The sequence below is a fragment of the Sinohyriopsis cumingii genome, chromosome 2 (assembly GCF_028554795.1).
Source record: "Sinohyriopsis cumingii isolate HCF-2022 chromosome 2, ASM2855479v2, whole genome shotgun sequence".
Taxonomy (NCBI): Eukaryota; Metazoa; Mollusca; class Bivalvia; order Unionida; family Unionidae; genus Sinohyriopsis; species Sinohyriopsis cumingii.
In genome coordinates this window covers 169,980,681-169,999,197 of record NC_142962.1, presented here as the reverse complement: position 1 = coordinate 169,999,197, position 18,517 = coordinate 169,980,681, and the positions used below count along the sequence as shown (strand labels likewise).

Genomic DNA, 18,517 nt, shown 5'->3' with positions numbered 1-18,517 from the left:
AAAGATGATTCTGTACGTGATTATCAATTTTATTCTTATAATGCAATACAACCAAATAACCGAGGATGAATTGAACTTCAAGTTCAGGATACATGTAGATATGTCTTACCCGCTGAAGCATTTATTGAAGTAGAAGGGGAACTTGTAACAAATGTTGACGCTAATACACCATATGCAGTAAATACGCAAGTTGGTTTTGTTAATAATGGGATTATGGCACTGTTTAGTAGCGTTACATATATGATTGATGGAAAAGAGATTGAATCTATCCAGATGGATGTTGATGTTGCCACAACAATATTGGGTTTAGCGAGTTATTCTGATGATTATACAAGATCGGCTGGTCCATCAATGATGTTTGCTAAGAATATTACTGATCACACTGAATATATTAGATACATTAAATTAAGGACTCCGCAGGCTACTGCATCTGATCCACAAACAGATGATATTGAACATGAAGCTAGACCAGCTGCTGCTTTTGATATTATAAAAAGTGTTAATGCTAATTATAACCTAGGATTTGCAACACTTGTTTCAATGTTGCAGGGTAATCGTAGATTATTTTCATGTGCGATTCCATTGTCTCATATTTTTGGATTTTGTAGAAACGTCCGAAGGGTTATTTTTGGAGCTAAACACTCAGTAGTCCTTGTTAGAAAAGGTGATGATAATGATGCAATCTGGCATGGTGATGGTGTTGCTGCTGGCAAGGTAAATATAACAAAACTCTCATTATGGATGCCAGTGATGACTCATCGATCAACAAAGAGGATAAATTACTATCATTTATGGATTTAGGTGGTAAATAACTGTTATCACGGTTAACAACAACTACAGATAGTATTCAAAGTACTATTAATGGTATATTTTCATGGCATATGGCATCACAACTGGGTGTTTCTGCACCACGACATATATTTGTATCACTACAGGATTATATGCGATTAAATTCACAAACATGCAGTCATATGATATTTGATCAACTGGGTGTTTCTGAAGTATCATTAAGAATAAATGGCCAACAAGAACCATCTGAGGATATTTTACTTAATTATGGACAAAACCAAATAGCACAAGCATATCATCGTTTACTAACATTTATGGGATGTGATCTAAATATAGATAATCATCTGCAAATATCACTATTGGATTTTAAAATCTTTACCCAACTTATTATTTTTCGTTAGAACCTCTTGATTTAACCAGATAAGAGTATTGTTGATATTCATGTTAGAGCTCGTGCGAGTCTTCCAACAAATGCAGCAGGTGATATTACTATCCCTAACTTCAGAGCAGTAGCTGTTATACTCAGTGATAAATCGATGTTACTCAAAGGTGTTGGACAAATGAGCGTTATTGATGCATCTGTAGAAAATATGTAAGTATATAACACAATTAGATTACTTGTGTTGTTATAAATGTTATATAATCATGTTAATGTCACTCTGACTCCTGGTCAGATTAAAAAAATACAATCAAATTCAGCTAAATCGATGGGAGCAAAAATAACATTAAAATATGATCAAATTCTGCTGGTCAAAATAAACTATCATTGACATCGCGTCAAATTAAACATTTTAATGATGCAAAAAAAGATAAAAAGGGTGTTCAATTTACTCTCTCTATGGATGTGATTAAAGATATGATTAAATCAGGTGGTATATTTCAGCTTCTCGCCGCGTTACCAGCATTATTTGCCGCAATTACATCTGCTGCCACTGCAAAAGGCGGTTATGCTGTTGGAAGTCTTGCTGGCGTAGCAGCAAAAAAAGTAAGAGGACAGGGATACAAAAAAAAGGACGCGGTCTAAGGTTACCAGGCAGTCATTTCACTCATTATGGAGTCGGCCTGAGATTATCAGGAAGTATTTATTCATAAAAAAAAAATCTGATATAATTCCTATGTCTTAATTTGATTTAATAAATGCCGTTAAACAATTAAATATAAAAAATTTCAGGAATGTTTATGCAAGATCAATTACCAAAAAAAAAAAAAATTCTGTTGAAACGGGAATCATTAATCTTGATAATTCCACAGGACCAGGAACTCACTGGGTTGCAAACGCGATTGATCCATGTGGAATAATTTATTTTGATTTGTACGAGTTAGTTTCACCAAAAGAATTTCTAAACTATATTAATCCAGTACAAAATTCTCTAGTTTGCTATTCAACGTTACCAACTCAAACAATAACCAATCCACCAGTATCTGGCAGAGAAGTAATTAATGTACTTGATACTATATCAAAATCAACCAAACCACCTCATAAATCTGTTCATGATTATACAAGTCAGTATTGGAAATCTACAAAGAATTTTAGTTAAAAGAACCAATTTAATATAATGATAGATATTTATGGAAGATCCCTCGAGACAAAAAAACAATGGACTATCAAGCGAAAATGTAAAGAAAATCATCAACAACGAATTATCCAAATTATTAAATCTTGCAAATGTAGATTCAAACGAAATTGTTATATTTCAGGATAAACAAAGAGTATTAAGAACGAGTAATCTTTCACTGAGTGATGTCACTGTTAGAATTGATGGAGTAACCGAACACTCCACAGTGTTATTTGATTCCTCTGGTAGGATTAAATAGGGTGTTCTTTTTTCAACTGTATTAGATAGTATTCATACACAAATACAAAAATCATGTGATACAATGACAGGTGAACATGAATTTAAATAAAATAGCATCACTTGGTAACCCAACATCTGACACTGACGCGGTAACAAAAATCTACGCAGACGTCGTAAATAATAAATTATCAACACTACGAAATCAATATGATACTCATGTAACTGCGTTTAATAATCTCCGTAGAAATTTTAGACAAACTGATGATGTCACAGATAATTTCTTTGGAAAATCACCGAGAGTATCTATGAAATTATCTGATATCTCCGAACATCTTACTAAGATTAAAATACCTCATAAAGATATTATCAATATTGTGTACTTGATTCAACATAAATCCTTCACCTGGACGGAAGCAAATAACACTATTCAAGTTACCACATCTGTCCGACGTATCTATAAGTTCTCTATTTCAGTATTACAATTTAATATATCATCAAGTACATCTACGGGTGTTAATAGTGTAAGCACAACAATAGAAAAAGAATCCACAGAGGTATTTACATTAAGACCCAGCGTTGATAATTTAGCATCAACATCACTCACATGGTATGCAGAATTTGTAACTGTTTTAAGTAAATAATATATGGACGTCCAAAAATATCAATATAATCAAGCATGTGAATGGCAGACTAAATTAAAGACCATCGTTGATAATTATACTATAAAAACAAAAAAATATCGACATATAATTACCATTGATATGATCGTTTATTCGGTATCCGCGGTTGTTGCTGGAACCGGGCTTATACTATCCTAGATCACAATGTCACCGGTGATTGTAATAATTTGCGTTTCAACAGCAGCAACAATAGCTGGCGTTGCTAATATAAATGCAAAAAAAATTATGTTCATGCTCGCATACAAAATTACACAATTATACTGTAAAATTACAGTGACGGAGACATATTTTAAAATGTCTTTAATAATGTCAATGAGTCTCTATGATGGAAAAATATCAGACACTGAATTTGCTGATATGATTAGAATTTACAACAAAGCAGTGACTAACACTGATTTAAAAGATACTAAAATAAATAATGACTTCAGTGGAACTATTACAACAAACTGCCACAAATACAACTCCGCAAAGAACAGCAGTGATCTTGGTAACCTCAATGAATCCTGAATTTAACATTAATTTTCCAACTGCAATTCCCGTAACAGAGATTGCGCTTGCTCAGTTGCGAGTTTACTACAGTTGGCCAAATATCCAATCAAAATTATTTGCGGGTCAACAACCAAATAATTCTCTGGTATTTGCAAATAAAAATAAACCCGATGGAACCCCTGATTGGCAGGTTGTTGGAATATCACGAGGAAATTATGATATCGAAGATATCAATGAAGAATTATCACAGAGAATAAAATCCATAACAGGAGAGGAATCAAAGATAGCTATAATGGTTCATGAACCATCCCTATCAGCCACGATTGATATAAATTCTCCTAATTAGATCATTGATATTTATCAATCATCGATAAGAACCGTTTCAGGATGGCCTAAAATTCCTCTTAAATATAGTGGACCACCAGAACCACATCGAGATGAATTTTTTACCAGTAAAAATAAATTTACCATGGATTCAGAATATCGAGAACCCAACCTATGGACTGATAAATATGGTGATACAGGCTTTGGTGTTTTACATCCACAATTTATAATGACTGCAGACAGTGAGGGTAAATTTTTCATTAATGAAGAAAAAAAAACAAATCATTTTCCGACGTCGTTAAGTCTGAACATAAAAAAATAATAAATTACAAAATGTATTTTCTGATCTCGTACAACATTACAACAATGATACAAAGCAGTATATCACTGAACTGATACAGCATCTAAACCAGGTTGTATCAGACCTCGAGTTTATCAATTAACAGATTATTATGTTTACAATTGAATATGGTGATTTAACATATAATACTCATTTTCCAGATGTAAAAACATCCTTAGATTTATTTTTAAACCACTACGCGATAACAGAAAATCAATTACAAACATTTGTAATACCAGAATTAAACACACAACAACTAAAGAAACAAACTCAGTGATCTTATCACGGAGACTTTTCCCAGGATCATCAATTCATGGAAAAAAATATAGACGAATAATATCCTTAGACACAACAATGATCCATTCGGTGGTGGTAAACACCAGGAGTAGTAATTATAACTGCAGTGATCGTGGTTAATCTCGTGTCTGATACAATTGATGGAAGTTACCAGACAAACACGGAAGTATCAACTCAGGCGTAACAGGGATATATATTATATACTTTTACTCCTCAAGTATCTCCTGAAAGTACCGGTTAATCCAGTATACCTCCGCACTCATAATAATTTATTAACAAGAGTGGGTTTTAATCTCACCGATCAGAATTCTAACCTGATTGATTTATTTGGAGCAAAATTACAAATTAGTCTTTATATAAAATCCTAAAAAAATTATAAAATTACTGGATTTTTTTTAAAAATTCTCCACGATTATTCGAAGATTACCGAGATAATTAAAAAACCCAGCGAAGTTGCCATGGAATATAAAATCGGATTAACACGACTATATAAAATATGGGGACGTGAACCAGTCACCGTGATTACACGTGGCAATGATGAACAATTACGACCCGAATTGAATATCATGCAAATAAAAAAAAACATCTGTAATGATATCGCTGTAATAAAAAATAGAATTATCGAACTTGAAACTAAAAAAAATAAATTACGTGTGGATTTAGAAATTCTCATAGGGAAGAGACTGAGTTATTAATGTCAAATAAACAATGTAAAACCGCGACTGAAAAAGCCCGTAAGAAAAATATATTACTGGCACTTTATTACAAAAAAATCATAACCACAAATAATGAATATAAAACCGCAATTGAAAAAGCCACTGAGGAGAATAAACGATATTCTATAATCATAAATAGAATCAATGAGCGTAGAAATGAGTCAAGGGGAATTATTAATAATTATGGATTAAACTAGCATTCTTTCAAAGTCATTAATGATATTCTTCTGTGTTAATCGTTCCTGAAATATTTTAGATACATCATCAGTGATTTTCTTGATAATACGTTCGACAGGGATAAATAGTGTTATATCCTTATGATTCGCGCAAATGATCCTATTTCTTTCTTCAGTGATAATTTTTATGACTTTTCATTTGCATGAGTTGGATAACCATATCCACGTGTCACCTTAATTTTTTCAAATTCATCAATGATATATTTGCTAGTAAATATCTCACTAGATCCAACTAAATGCTGAATTTTATCAAACTCAACTATCAACTCAGCAGTATTTTCATTATTCATATATATATATATATATATATATATATATATATATATATGTCTAAATAGAATTATCATTCAGACAAAAATCGATTAAAATCCCCCTATAGAGTTGTAAAATTCTCATATGAAAATGAAATTGTTTTTTTCCATCTGCATGAATACATTGTAGAACATATTCCATCAGCGGCATTTTTTACCAATATAACATTAACATCAAAATATTTTCTGCAGAACACATCAACGGAAATGAAATGATTATATCATGAACCCGATAACTGGTTTTGGTTTTTTCAAGGATCTACCTGATTGTCCATTGTGGCAATTCTGACTTTGAGTAACAGCTCGTAAATTACTGACGCAGTTGTCTAATGGGTTTGAATTGATATGATCAATAATGAGATTTTTATCAATATTACCATTAAAACACTCGAAAATAATCCGATGTGCAAGACGGGGTTTACGGCTGATTGTGATCATTACATAACCCATATTATTAATTTTACCTATGGGGATTCTTCTTTGACGATGTCTAATTGTACCATCACAAGATACTTCATAATTATTGAATAGTGGGTGCGATATAAACTCCTGATCCATTATACAAACAAATTATGTCTAACTGTTAGGTTTTAATTTTACAATGAAAACAACGATTTATATAATCATGCTCGGATAATACAAAGTTATGCTTGCATAGGTAATATCGCGATAACTCATTATAAAACTTGCCACCACAACTATAGCATAACTGAGTTTTTCCTCGTACACCATTTCCACATCTGATACAACAAACAGGACCCTGAGATCCTTGTCGAATATGCTGTCCATGCTGAGCACAGTATTTTCCCACAAATGAACGAGAACAGTATTCTGCTGAACCCATCATTTTCCATACACAATTTTGTGTCACTGTCATATTTAATGAAAATAATTTAATTAAGCATAGATTTGACTAGAAGATATATGGAAGAAATTTTCCTAATTACTGATATAAACACAGGAAAAAAACGAATACATTTTGATTTTGATATATTACAGCCAAAATCATGGAAATCAAAAATAATTAATAGTGTAAGACAAGCAAAATTTGAATTTTATCGAGATGGAGCTAAATATGCATGGTCGACGTGGAAAACAACACGTGACGATGCAACAATGAATGATAAACGAGCCAGAGAAATACGTGCCGTGATAGATTTCAGCAATAAAAAATCGTATTTCATTCAGACGAAATTTGTTAAATTTGAAAATCAATGATGGCACATCTATGATAATCGTGACCGTATAATGACATCACAATTTAAATATGTAATTTTAACCAAAAAAAAAACAAAACCAACATTATAAACAGGAATAGATAGATTATACTACACATGAGCGTATCCATTAAATGCTGTTATTTATGGAATTTACTTGATAGATAAGCCGGATATTAAAGAACTCAGATGAAATTATCATCATTGAATTGTGTAGCTGAACGAGTAATCGAACATTTAAAAAATGCCAAATGAGGAAATGGTTTAACTAACCAATGACGTTTAAAGATAGATACATGGGCTAAATCAGTCATGGATAATGGATCATCAATAGAGGATATTGCAGTGTTATCAAGTTAATTAAAATTTCTGATAATCGTAAAAACAATATCCGTTGAGATTTTATATGAATCAAATAAAAACTAAAAAGGGAGCACCAATTAAAATTATCGATCATAATTCACAAGCGTGGACTAACACAATTATGATATTTCTACGAAATCATGTTGTGCGATTTTATTCACAAAATATGTATGATACTATTTACCAGATAAGTAAATCCGATCCTGTATCAGTAAGGTTGTTTAAGAGTTCTGAGGAGGGTCAGTATGATCAATTTGTTAGACCCAACAGTGAATTATATCGGATGGAATCTCTTCACAACTCGATGAAAAAAACTGCTAATCGATATTCAACAGAATATGATGAGCTGCTCACAAACTGTTTTACCATTCCATCAGTGCCTAGTCATTTTGCACAGGAAATAAACTCGTGCAAAACAACACGAACTTGGTTTCTCAAGGATATTCAATCTAGTTGTATTGAATATGGCCATGGTGGTTTGTGGAATACTAAGTATGATTATAAAAAATGTATTTCTATTGATATGGTCACGTGTTATCCTGGAAGTTTTCTTGGAATAGGCGAATGTGATAAGTATTTTTTAAGATTTGGTCATCCAACACATGAATTAATGCAAGTATTGATTAATGGACCATTGCCTGATTTTGATTTAGCAGGATTTGCTCGTATTATGTCGTCTGAATTTAATCCATATCAACATCCATGTTGTTATATTTGGTTTGGTAGAGAAGATGTGGGCGCCAATACCATTGTTGCAATTTATGCTTGATGATTGTATATTAGCATCGTTGACGGTTAGTGAAGTGATTATATCATATAAAAAAATAAACTAATATTTGGTTACCAATACCTGAATTCATTCCTGCAGTGGATTTCAACACATTCGTGGAAAATATCAATGAACAAATCACAGCAAAAAATATCTGTAGAAGAATAATTGGTAAATTTACTCAAGGCGGATCTCATGATCATAAACGACTTCACACACGATTAATTTTAGATGATACAGAACGAGATTTTATAATTGCTGATACAATAGCAAAAGAAACATTTATAAACCGAGAGGATGTTTATTTATCCAACAGAATAAAATTAGGAACTATTATTAGTTATACCGATGGAGAATCACCTCGGTATACTCATTTAAGATCCTCAATGCTCACGTACGTCTCTATTAATTTATTATCAATGATAAACAGATTTCCTGAACACGCAGTCATAGTTGCTATGGATTCATTTTACATTAATATGGAACATAAAAAAGCAATGACTCATTGGACAACCACTGATAAACAGTGGGGTTCATGGAGAATAAAAGAAGAAAAATTACATAAATACTGTGAATCTGCTGACGTTATGATCAAAGATGAGTACTGTTGTATCAAATATCAGAATTGACAAATGCACCATCATTACACGATCCAGTATCAAGATATAAAACGGTTTATTTAAGCAGTCTAGGTAGTTGTGGTAGAACAACTCGTGTTATTGAACTATTTGGAAAGGATTCAGATATGATTGTGTTAACACCAACACCATAGACTAGCCAGAGAAATGAAAAACCGAGGAATTAATTCTTGTACCTATCACAGCTTCTTTCGTTGGAGCAGTGATACATGGACTTCCGTAAGGATGGGAGAGAAGCCTATTCCTGCGATAATTATTTGGGATGAAATATGTACAGTATCGTTAAAAATATTCAAAATATTTCTTGATTGGTTATTATTAAAAAATACTGCTGTGATAATGAGTGGAGATCACGGTCAACCACCACCATTTACCAGATTATCCCCGCATGATTGGTTAAAAAATTCATGGATTATTACGAAGAAATAAATGATGATCATAGAATACTTGATGAAGAATTAAAATCATTTTAAAAAATTTATAAGATTACAATCGGATAGAATACAGTGTACAATAGCGCGTAGGATAATTCCCGAGACTTCCATGGATGAGTTTTTGGAAATATAGAGACCAGATGATTTAATAATAGCAAGTAGAAAAATAACAAGAGCTATAATTCAAATCAAATTATTTAACATGCAACAGGAAAAATATCCATCGATGCCTGTACCGTTATGTTATAGACCAACTGATATACAAAGACAAAATATCGATGTTGATATTCCAGGAGGATCTACGATAGAGAATTTAGTATTAAATGATATTATTCTAGTTGATATTAATGCTGTCAAAGATGCATTAAACGCTGAAAAATCCCCGTGGAAGTTAGGATATGCAGCAACGATATATTCATCTCAAGGATTAACAATTTCTGATACACAAGTTTGGATCATAGATGATTACATCGAATGGTCAAATTTGGTGTATCTCGCGGTATCACAAGTAAGAAAAATATCTCAACTTGGTAGGGTTGTTGTAAATATTAACGATAATACAATCAGCGATATAGTCAGTGATGTTATAATAAGAAAAAAACTTGCTAGTTATAAACACTGTGATTAAAAAAAATCATGATTTTAACATCGATGTTGAATTTGTAATGATGCTAAGAGAACAGCAGAATAATCACTGTGCGAGTTGTAATTGTATAATGAGGTGGTTATATTCAGAAAAAGATTCGCAACAATTTACCATGGATAAAACAGTAGTTGTGGTCATACACGAGAAAACACTACATTGATGTCCCTTGAATGTAACAGACGTAAGGGCGCTAGTTAAGCGATCGTGGTGGTAATTGTGCATCTGGAATTACTTGTAATTGTTCACGTTTAAATCCTCGCTGAGGAGCAGTTGAATCTAATCTATATACCGCTGGTCTACCCGTAGATGTAACTACAGAAGAAATTGTATGTGTAGTAACATTCCAAACAGGATCAGTTGCTCTTTTTTTACCACCTTCAAGTTCACCTGGTTCATATAAATATCTAACAATAACATTACTAAGTATTTGTTTCGAAAAATCATGTTGCTGTGTTGGTATATATTTTTTTTTGTAATTGCTTGAATAGGTTTCATTGAAATTGTTCGAGTTATTTCATTATTTAATGCGGATATTACACTTGGTAATCTTACAACCCATTCGTAGGATCTCATATCCTGAATAAATTCTTTCGCATATTGATATCCAAATAACCTCTCAGCAAGTGTTCAATTAAATCGTTCAACAACTGCCTGATCACAACGAATTCCCCTATGTCCTTGTCGTATTTTTACATTATGATGATTCATTAATGATGATACTGCACCAAGAAATTCCTTACCAGGATCAACTTGTAATGGATTTGGCCATTGTAGACCACCTTGTGGTCCATGTCCTCATTGATAAATTTGTTCAAATGCAGAAGCAACCTCTGATGATGTCTTTGTAGATAATGGTTCTGCTTCTTTGTATCTACTTGCAACATCAACGACGGTTAATACATATTTGTATGTTCGTGAATTGACAATATCATGAGGTAAAAATAAAATATCAGCTTGATGAACCTCATTTTGAACATTAACATCAAAATGTGCATATTCAACTTTTTTAGGTGGTGGTAGATAAATCTGCCATATTGATTGTTTTGAGAACCAATCTGCTGCAGTGGCATGTGTAACCTTTGCTGCGGTGGTGAGTTTATTAAGGCGAGTTTATTAATTGCTGCTTTACCCTTCCAAAATCCCCTTGGAGAATAATAAATTAATTCCATAATATTAATTACCAGTGCCTAATGCTAGTTTACCTTTCACTGCTGTTTTTATTAACCAACTAGCTAATTTTTCTTTGAGAGATTTATCAGTAATAGAATTTAACGTGTGAATCAAATTCACATCTGCGAGATGTCTATGTTGTAGATTACTACTTTTATATGCTATATCATGAACATGACAGGCTCGATCAATAGCATTTATCGGATATTTGCCGGGTTTTGGTTGATCCTGATTATTAAGTCGAATATCAAGTCGAGTTCAAGGACCGCAGTAATTATATCCTGGAAGGTGTTTTTCTCCTGGATATTTAGCCCATGAATCTCCTGGCAGTCCTGTTAATTTTGCTGCAATATCACCTCCTCGGTTTTTTTTTAAATTTGATTTGTTACCTGGGAAAAATCTAAATTTCTTTGTGCCACATTGTGTACACTTACCGGTGAGTGCTGATCTATTAATACTCGTTGTAATTGTTGTTATATCATCTGTTGGGGTATGCGCTTTACATTTCACACAATATAAATCCATGATATTTATTATATATTTAATGGATGTAACTGACTTTTCAGCAACATGAAAACAGGAACCAGTTAAACATCGTCCAGCACCAAATTCTATTAGAATGAGAATAACAGGTCCATCTGGATCGGGTAAAACACAGTTGTTACTTAATTTAATAATGAGATGGTTAAAATGGGATAAATTATATTTAATTGCACCATCAGCTGATGATCAGAGATGTTACGATGTTTTAAAGGATTTTAATGAAAATGCAAGACTGTTAAACGAAGACAATGATGTTATTGACTTTATAACTTATATTAATGATGCACCGAGTATTGATTCTATTGTTGGAAGTATTAATAATTTAGTTGTATACGATGATGTAATGCTAGACAAACAAACCAATCCAGCAAAAATATTTTCCCGTGGAAGACATAAAAATACTGATGTGTTTTATGTAACACAGAGATATACACAAATTCCAAAAGTAATTAGAGATAATTGTAACATTCTTGCTGTGTTTAATGGCGTTGATACACATACACTGAGAAATATTCACCAAACTTGGTGCAGTGGTGACATGGATATTATTAAATTTTAAAAATTATTTTAATCATGCTAAATCAAAAGAACATGGATTTATAACAATAAATCTACATGATCCTAGATCAAGATATCAAATTAATCTTCATAAAATATTGGGTTTAAATTACAGCAGCAGGAAGGCGGAGCCCACCAATATGAGGGTCATCATGGTATAGGTTCTTTTTATAACTGAAAAAGATACAACAAAAAACAGTAACAGAATTAACTAAATTAGAAGAGAATTTTGATTCATTGACATTAAAAAGACTTATTTGCCATGAGGACCCTTATAAAACATAGAGAGCTTCATCATCCCTCTACAGAGTTAACATAGTGCAAGAGAAAATCTCGATTTGTTAGAAGATTAGTTTAATGTTATTGTCGTTATCTTTCTTAATCGTAGAAAGGCTCTATTTACCAAATGGACCCTTATAAAAAGTGGGGGGCTCCGCCTTCCTGCTGCTTAGACTTATACTACATTATGTATCTTTTACAATCTATTAGCATACAAACTCAATGCGTATCAATAGTACTGCATACATGTCTTTAATTTCTTTTATAGTTTTTATAATTAATGCATTTCTTAGTATATGACAAAAAAAATATAGCTTTATTTATAACTCAGACCACTCTGTTAGCCTAAGTGGTTAGAGCATTTGCCTCGGATGTGGGAGGTCTCAGGTTCAAATCAAGGCTGAGTCATACCAAAGACTTAAAAAATTGTACTAGCAGCTGCCTCACTTGGTGCTTAGCATTAAGAGGTTACTGACAGGACTGGTCAGCCTGGTGTCGGGATAATGTGACTGGGTGGGACATCCAAAAGCCATCTTACAGTAGGAAAATAAACTGGACAAAAAGAACTTTTCCATCTAACAGTTATCCGTTAGAAGGAATATGAGAAATAGTACGCTTAACTATTAGATGGATTCAGTCTGTCACCTTAGTTGTATTCTCAGTCTGCCTAAAGTCCATCTGAAATTTGTTTGGTTTTTTTTAGATGGAATACACCTTGAATCCACCTAAAATCCAGGTTGAATCTCCTTAAATATTTTGTATGGGAGCTATGCATCAAAATCGGAAATCTGCAGTTATTCAACTTCTTCACATGAACAAAAGCAGACTTGTCATGGACACACCACTTTGAAATTTTCAAGACCCTAACAATGAATTTCACTTGTTTCAAATATCAGGATTTTGTCAAAAGGGGGAGATCTTTCCTCATTATTAAAAAGGAGTGTGGGGAAGGGAAATAACCATAGGCAATGTTTACGGACTACTCAAATATCACCTCTCTCTGCCTGCTCAATATTATGTTAAAGCTGTATTGAGATCAAAATCAACACAAGCTGTCAACTCTATCTGCATACACATTCATCTGTTGATGGTTTCTGAGGCTAATGTATCCTTGAATGTGTATGAATATTGTTGTGCTGAGAAGCCCATCTCACAGCCTCCTGTCTGAAGGGGCATATTCATTTCCAGCTTGAACAATAGATTGTCGGTTCTTGTGGACCTCTTTTTCTGTCTACCTTACCTATGAACAGTGTGCGCATGGTTACATGCATGCATGAGTGTTTGCATGTGAGATGGGGAGGGTTTCTTTTTTTCTAAACATTCACAATACTCAATGCCAATATCTGAGTTCTTACCCTTTAGGCATGCAGGGTACTGACACATGAATGGCAGTTTCATATCACAGTCCTTTACAGCCCAAAAGCTATTACTTGACCCAGCCACACAGACTCCCACTTCAAAGTTAGGCTCATTATTATTCCACAGTCCCTGCCACAGTGGGTAATTTCCTATTTCTCCCCAGGCAGCTTGACCCTCATCTTTCTCATAGATGCGATTCAGTCCTTCAAAAATAAAATATAGAGTGGCATTCAGTTATCAACTTATTTGAATACGGTATGTAATGGACATAATAAACTCAATTACCTGATGCAGAACGCATCAGAAAACCTGCAAAAATTGTCCTTAAAAATAATGTGTGCCAAAGCAAGAATCCACATAATAATGGTTAAGCATGCTCCTCACTTATTTCCTAGAAACAGATTTAATGTACAGATGTACATTTCTAAAAAAAACCTACCTGTTTGGTTTGAGTTGTATTATTTGAATAATCTGGACAAAGTGACACTAGCATTAACTACGACCTAATTCTTCTCATTAAAGGCATGATGGCTACAAAACGTTCACGCTTCAGATTCATTAGGTTTCTCAATAAATTTGTTGTTGTTTTAGGGTTTAATGGCATTTTTCAGCACAAGATAGGCTGAACATGGCAGTAAGTATAACTGGTGGAGGAAGAACCCTAGGAAACCCCAAGAAGAACCACCGACCCATGAGAAGCTACTGGCTGGATTTCTCACATACCCACGTTAGCAGAGCCTGAGACTCAAATCCATGCAGACAGATGTGAGTGGCAGTGATCCGGAACAGTAAATGCTTTAGGCCACTCGGGGCCCCTCTATTTTTTTTGCATGAAAAGCAATAATTTTTATGATTTCTTTTGTGCAGTAATCTTGAAAATGAATAAAGATCATAATGCCATTCTAAAAATAAAAGTGAGGAAGTCTTAAATTCTCTGAAGATCTTCAACTTCCCCTCTGAAAATGAGATTTGTTTCAGAATTATTTAAGAATTTAATCAATAATCATGAAAGTCTGCTTTACACTTGTTAAATTTTTTCATCATATATAAGACAATGACAAAGATCTTGAGATATTTTGATGTGAACGAAAATCTGAACTTTTTCAGGATAACAAGGCAAAGAATGACACAGAGACACAGCTTCCATCCTTGCAGTAAGCTTGTGGCAAGCTTCCAGTAAGCTTAAAATGAGCCTGTCTCATGTTTTAACCCTGTCTGATGTTTAAATGCAGCATTGATGCTGGTACAAGCAAATACAGGCTTGGGCAAGCTGATGGGCTCTAATTGCAAGCCTGCACAAGCTTTTATGTTTGCCTCAAAATGTAGAACAATACGGCATACAAACATTGAACCTTCACAGTATTTAGTGCATTATGACTATATGGTCTTAAAACAAGTAATAGAAAAGAGTGAGAAGCAACAAGCTTTATAAAATTCAACAGATAATTTATTTCCCATGAATAGAAAGTGAAAATAAAAAAGAAATTATGATATTGTAAATTAAATCCAAAACAATCCAAGAATTACAGACACAAATCCTAATGATTTAATATTTTAATAACTTGAATGGAAATCCAAATTAAATCCAATGCTGGAAATGTTGATAAGCCTGTGGTGGCCCTTGTCATGGTGACGTACCAACAGTCTTTTGTTGGATCACCATAATACAATCCTACAATATATCGTTATTTGAATGTCACCATAAATTCAAGTCTCTATTTCCAAGAGTGTTATTTTTACTTTGCATTTCCAAAGAATAATCACTTGAACTAAATCTTTTGAATAAATAAATTCCAGCCCAAATGAATTTCTAGACATGACAATAATACAACTGATTCTGCTAAGATCTTAACGAACGAATAATTAATTTCAACAACAACAAAAAAGATTACACACTCTTCTACCTGACCTCCAGTCACAATTAGCATTTTCTTAAAACAAACATTACCTAATAGAAAATAACCTCGTAGAAGACCCCTAATATGTACAAAATAAAATCTTAGTTATGATTAGAAGTCTATTACTAAAATTAAAATATAAAATGTGTAGTAAACAACAGGTAGATCTGGAAATTCATAGCAATTTCCAAAGTTCTAGACTTAGATTGAGATAAACATCTTTACTACTAAAACTAAATCATCAATTTAGGGTAGGTAGAAAATGAACTTGAGTTTTGGACACATCAAGTCCAAAATACAATGTTCCATAGCATACAATGAAAACTTAAAGATAAACTAACGAAGAAACAATGCAAATTAATTATAACTCTTAATTTCCCTTTGCAATCCCACAAAAGAACCACCAAATTTATGTTTTGCTCAACATAATTTTAAGTATATACATATAAAGATTATGTACAATACACACCAGGATCTTTACAAAAAAATTGAACATGTTAATATATGTTAAAATTACACAGACAAGACCTGGTACATCATTTATAAATCTTGATATTATTCTGCATTGTAACACCACAACACAAAAAAAAAATAAGCAGATTCAATATATCACTACACCGTGACAGAAAATAATCTCAATAGTCAAGTATCACATTGCCATGACAGGCTTTCAAAACATATTGCTATTAACCTTTGACTTAAGGCTTGGTTTAGAAATATTGCATTTATAAATTTAATAACATATTCAGATCAGAGTTGTTTGATTTTAACGAAATACATTTCATGTGTTCATGTGAACAAAAAAAAAGCATTAGGAAAATGTTAGAATTTAGTATGATTTTATTTGCATTCGGCTATTAATTTGAGTGATCACACATATTCAAGAGGCATCACTGCCATCTTTTGATGTCTTTGACCAGGATGAAAATTCAGCTCCCCATTGATAAATCAATTGAAGATTGTTTGTTGTCCATTTGTATTTTTTGTGTGCATTTCTTATAATGTAACTGAATATGTTTACAAATTTGTTTTCCTAACATAATAAGGTACTGGCTGAAAATTGTTTTCTTTTGGTATTTTTGGTGTCATAAATAAGAGGTCTAAAAAATGCAACCCATCACTTTTCTAATGTTAGCTAATTAACCCTAGGACTTATGTTAAAATTAAACCAGATCACTCTCACAAAACAAGTCCTTATTTTTTGGATTTTAATGTTACCTCCCCCAACCCATCCAGGAAGATGAATTTATCAAAGCTACTTCCCAACTCTTTAAATGTAAAATTACTTTACTGGTTCATTTAGTAATCTTTGCTGACCTTAGTTCAGAGTGATTAGCAAAACAATTATATTCAATGTAAGTTAATTTTCTTTCATTTAGATTCTGAACTGTTTTCAGATGTGAGATCTTACAGAACTGCACAACCATACTTAAAAGAAAGATCAGTTAAGTTAAATGTATGTTGTTGCCAGTTGAATGGTTAATCCATTAAATTTAATGTGTGGAATCAGTGCTATGGTTGGACCAGTTTAATATAATGGAGTCAATGTAGAGGTTAAACAACTTTTATTTAATATAATGAAGTCAGTGCAATGGTTAGATCAGTTAACTGTAATGTATTGAGTCAGTGTAATGGTAAAAATAGTTTAATGTAATGTATTGAGTCAGTGTAATTGTAATAATAGTTTAATGTAATGTATGGAGTCAGTGTAATGGTAAAAATAGTTTAATGTAATGTATGGAGTCAGTGTAATGGTAAAAATGTAATGAGTCAGTGTAATGGTAAAAATAGTAATGTATGGAATCAGTGTAATGGTAAAAATAGTGTAATGTAATGTATGGAATCAGTGTAATGGTTAGATCAGTTAACTGTAATATATGGAGTCAGTGTAATGGAAAAATCAGTTAAATGTATGAAGTTAACTAAGCTTCACTAATCCCTTTCTATACACAATTAGTCACATCACTGGGTCCGATAATTTAGCTTCACTCATCCCTTTCTATATACGACTAGTAACCACTGGGTCTGGTAACTGCTTTACTAATTCCCCACTTAGGCAACAACAAAAAATATGTTCTTCTGATCAAGCAACCATACCTGTTTCTCACTGCCAATTCAGGACTTTTTCTCACCCATGTAAAAAAATACCTCAAAAAATCACATTAAATATATGCAATATTTATAAAAACAAATAATACCTAACCTAATTTTAAAACCAGTGCAATAGGATTTTTTTAAAAAATCTTACATAATATTAGTGACATCATTTGGTCAGATAATTAACTAATGAGGCGTGGCTAATATTTCCTAGGAAAAAAATAAAGTTTGCTATCAACCAACATACCTATCCAGAACAGATGATCTGGATGACTGGTTGGTGCATTGGGCCTTACAATCTCTGCATACTGAACATCGTTGGCCTGAACAAGCTCACTACCATTAGCACTGAAATTAAAGCATCACAAACTGATGAATGATTTTTAAAAAATGAATATAAAAAGTCAAATTCTCTCACTAAAATGATCATGCAATGGCCCATTCAAATTTTATTTACCATTCATGTGTTAAATCCCAAGAAGGCAAATTAGTATCCAGGGCATGAAAATGCACTTCAAATTCCATGCACCAATGAAAATTACTGAGGTTATTCAATAGTGGTTTTCAT

At 32.7% G+C, this 18,517-nt stretch overlaps 1 protein-coding gene across 1 annotated transcript in view; it reads right to left on the bottom strand.

The window, feature by feature from the left end:
* The window catches only part of LOC149806284 (CUB and sushi domain-containing protein 2-like), a 247,889-nt gene that overhangs the window by 123,099 nt on the left and 106,273 nt on the right, over window positions 1-18,517 (bottom strand). The window contains exons 4-5 of the mRNA XM_089935578.1: window positions 18,197-18,297; window positions 13,951-14,157 (exon numbers count right to left, since the gene is read on the bottom strand). Coding sequence (XP_089791704.1) covers window positions 13,951-14,157; window positions 18,197-18,297 — 308 coding nt within the window. The remainder of the gene's footprint in view (window positions 1-13,950; window positions 14,158-18,196; window positions 18,298-18,517) is intronic.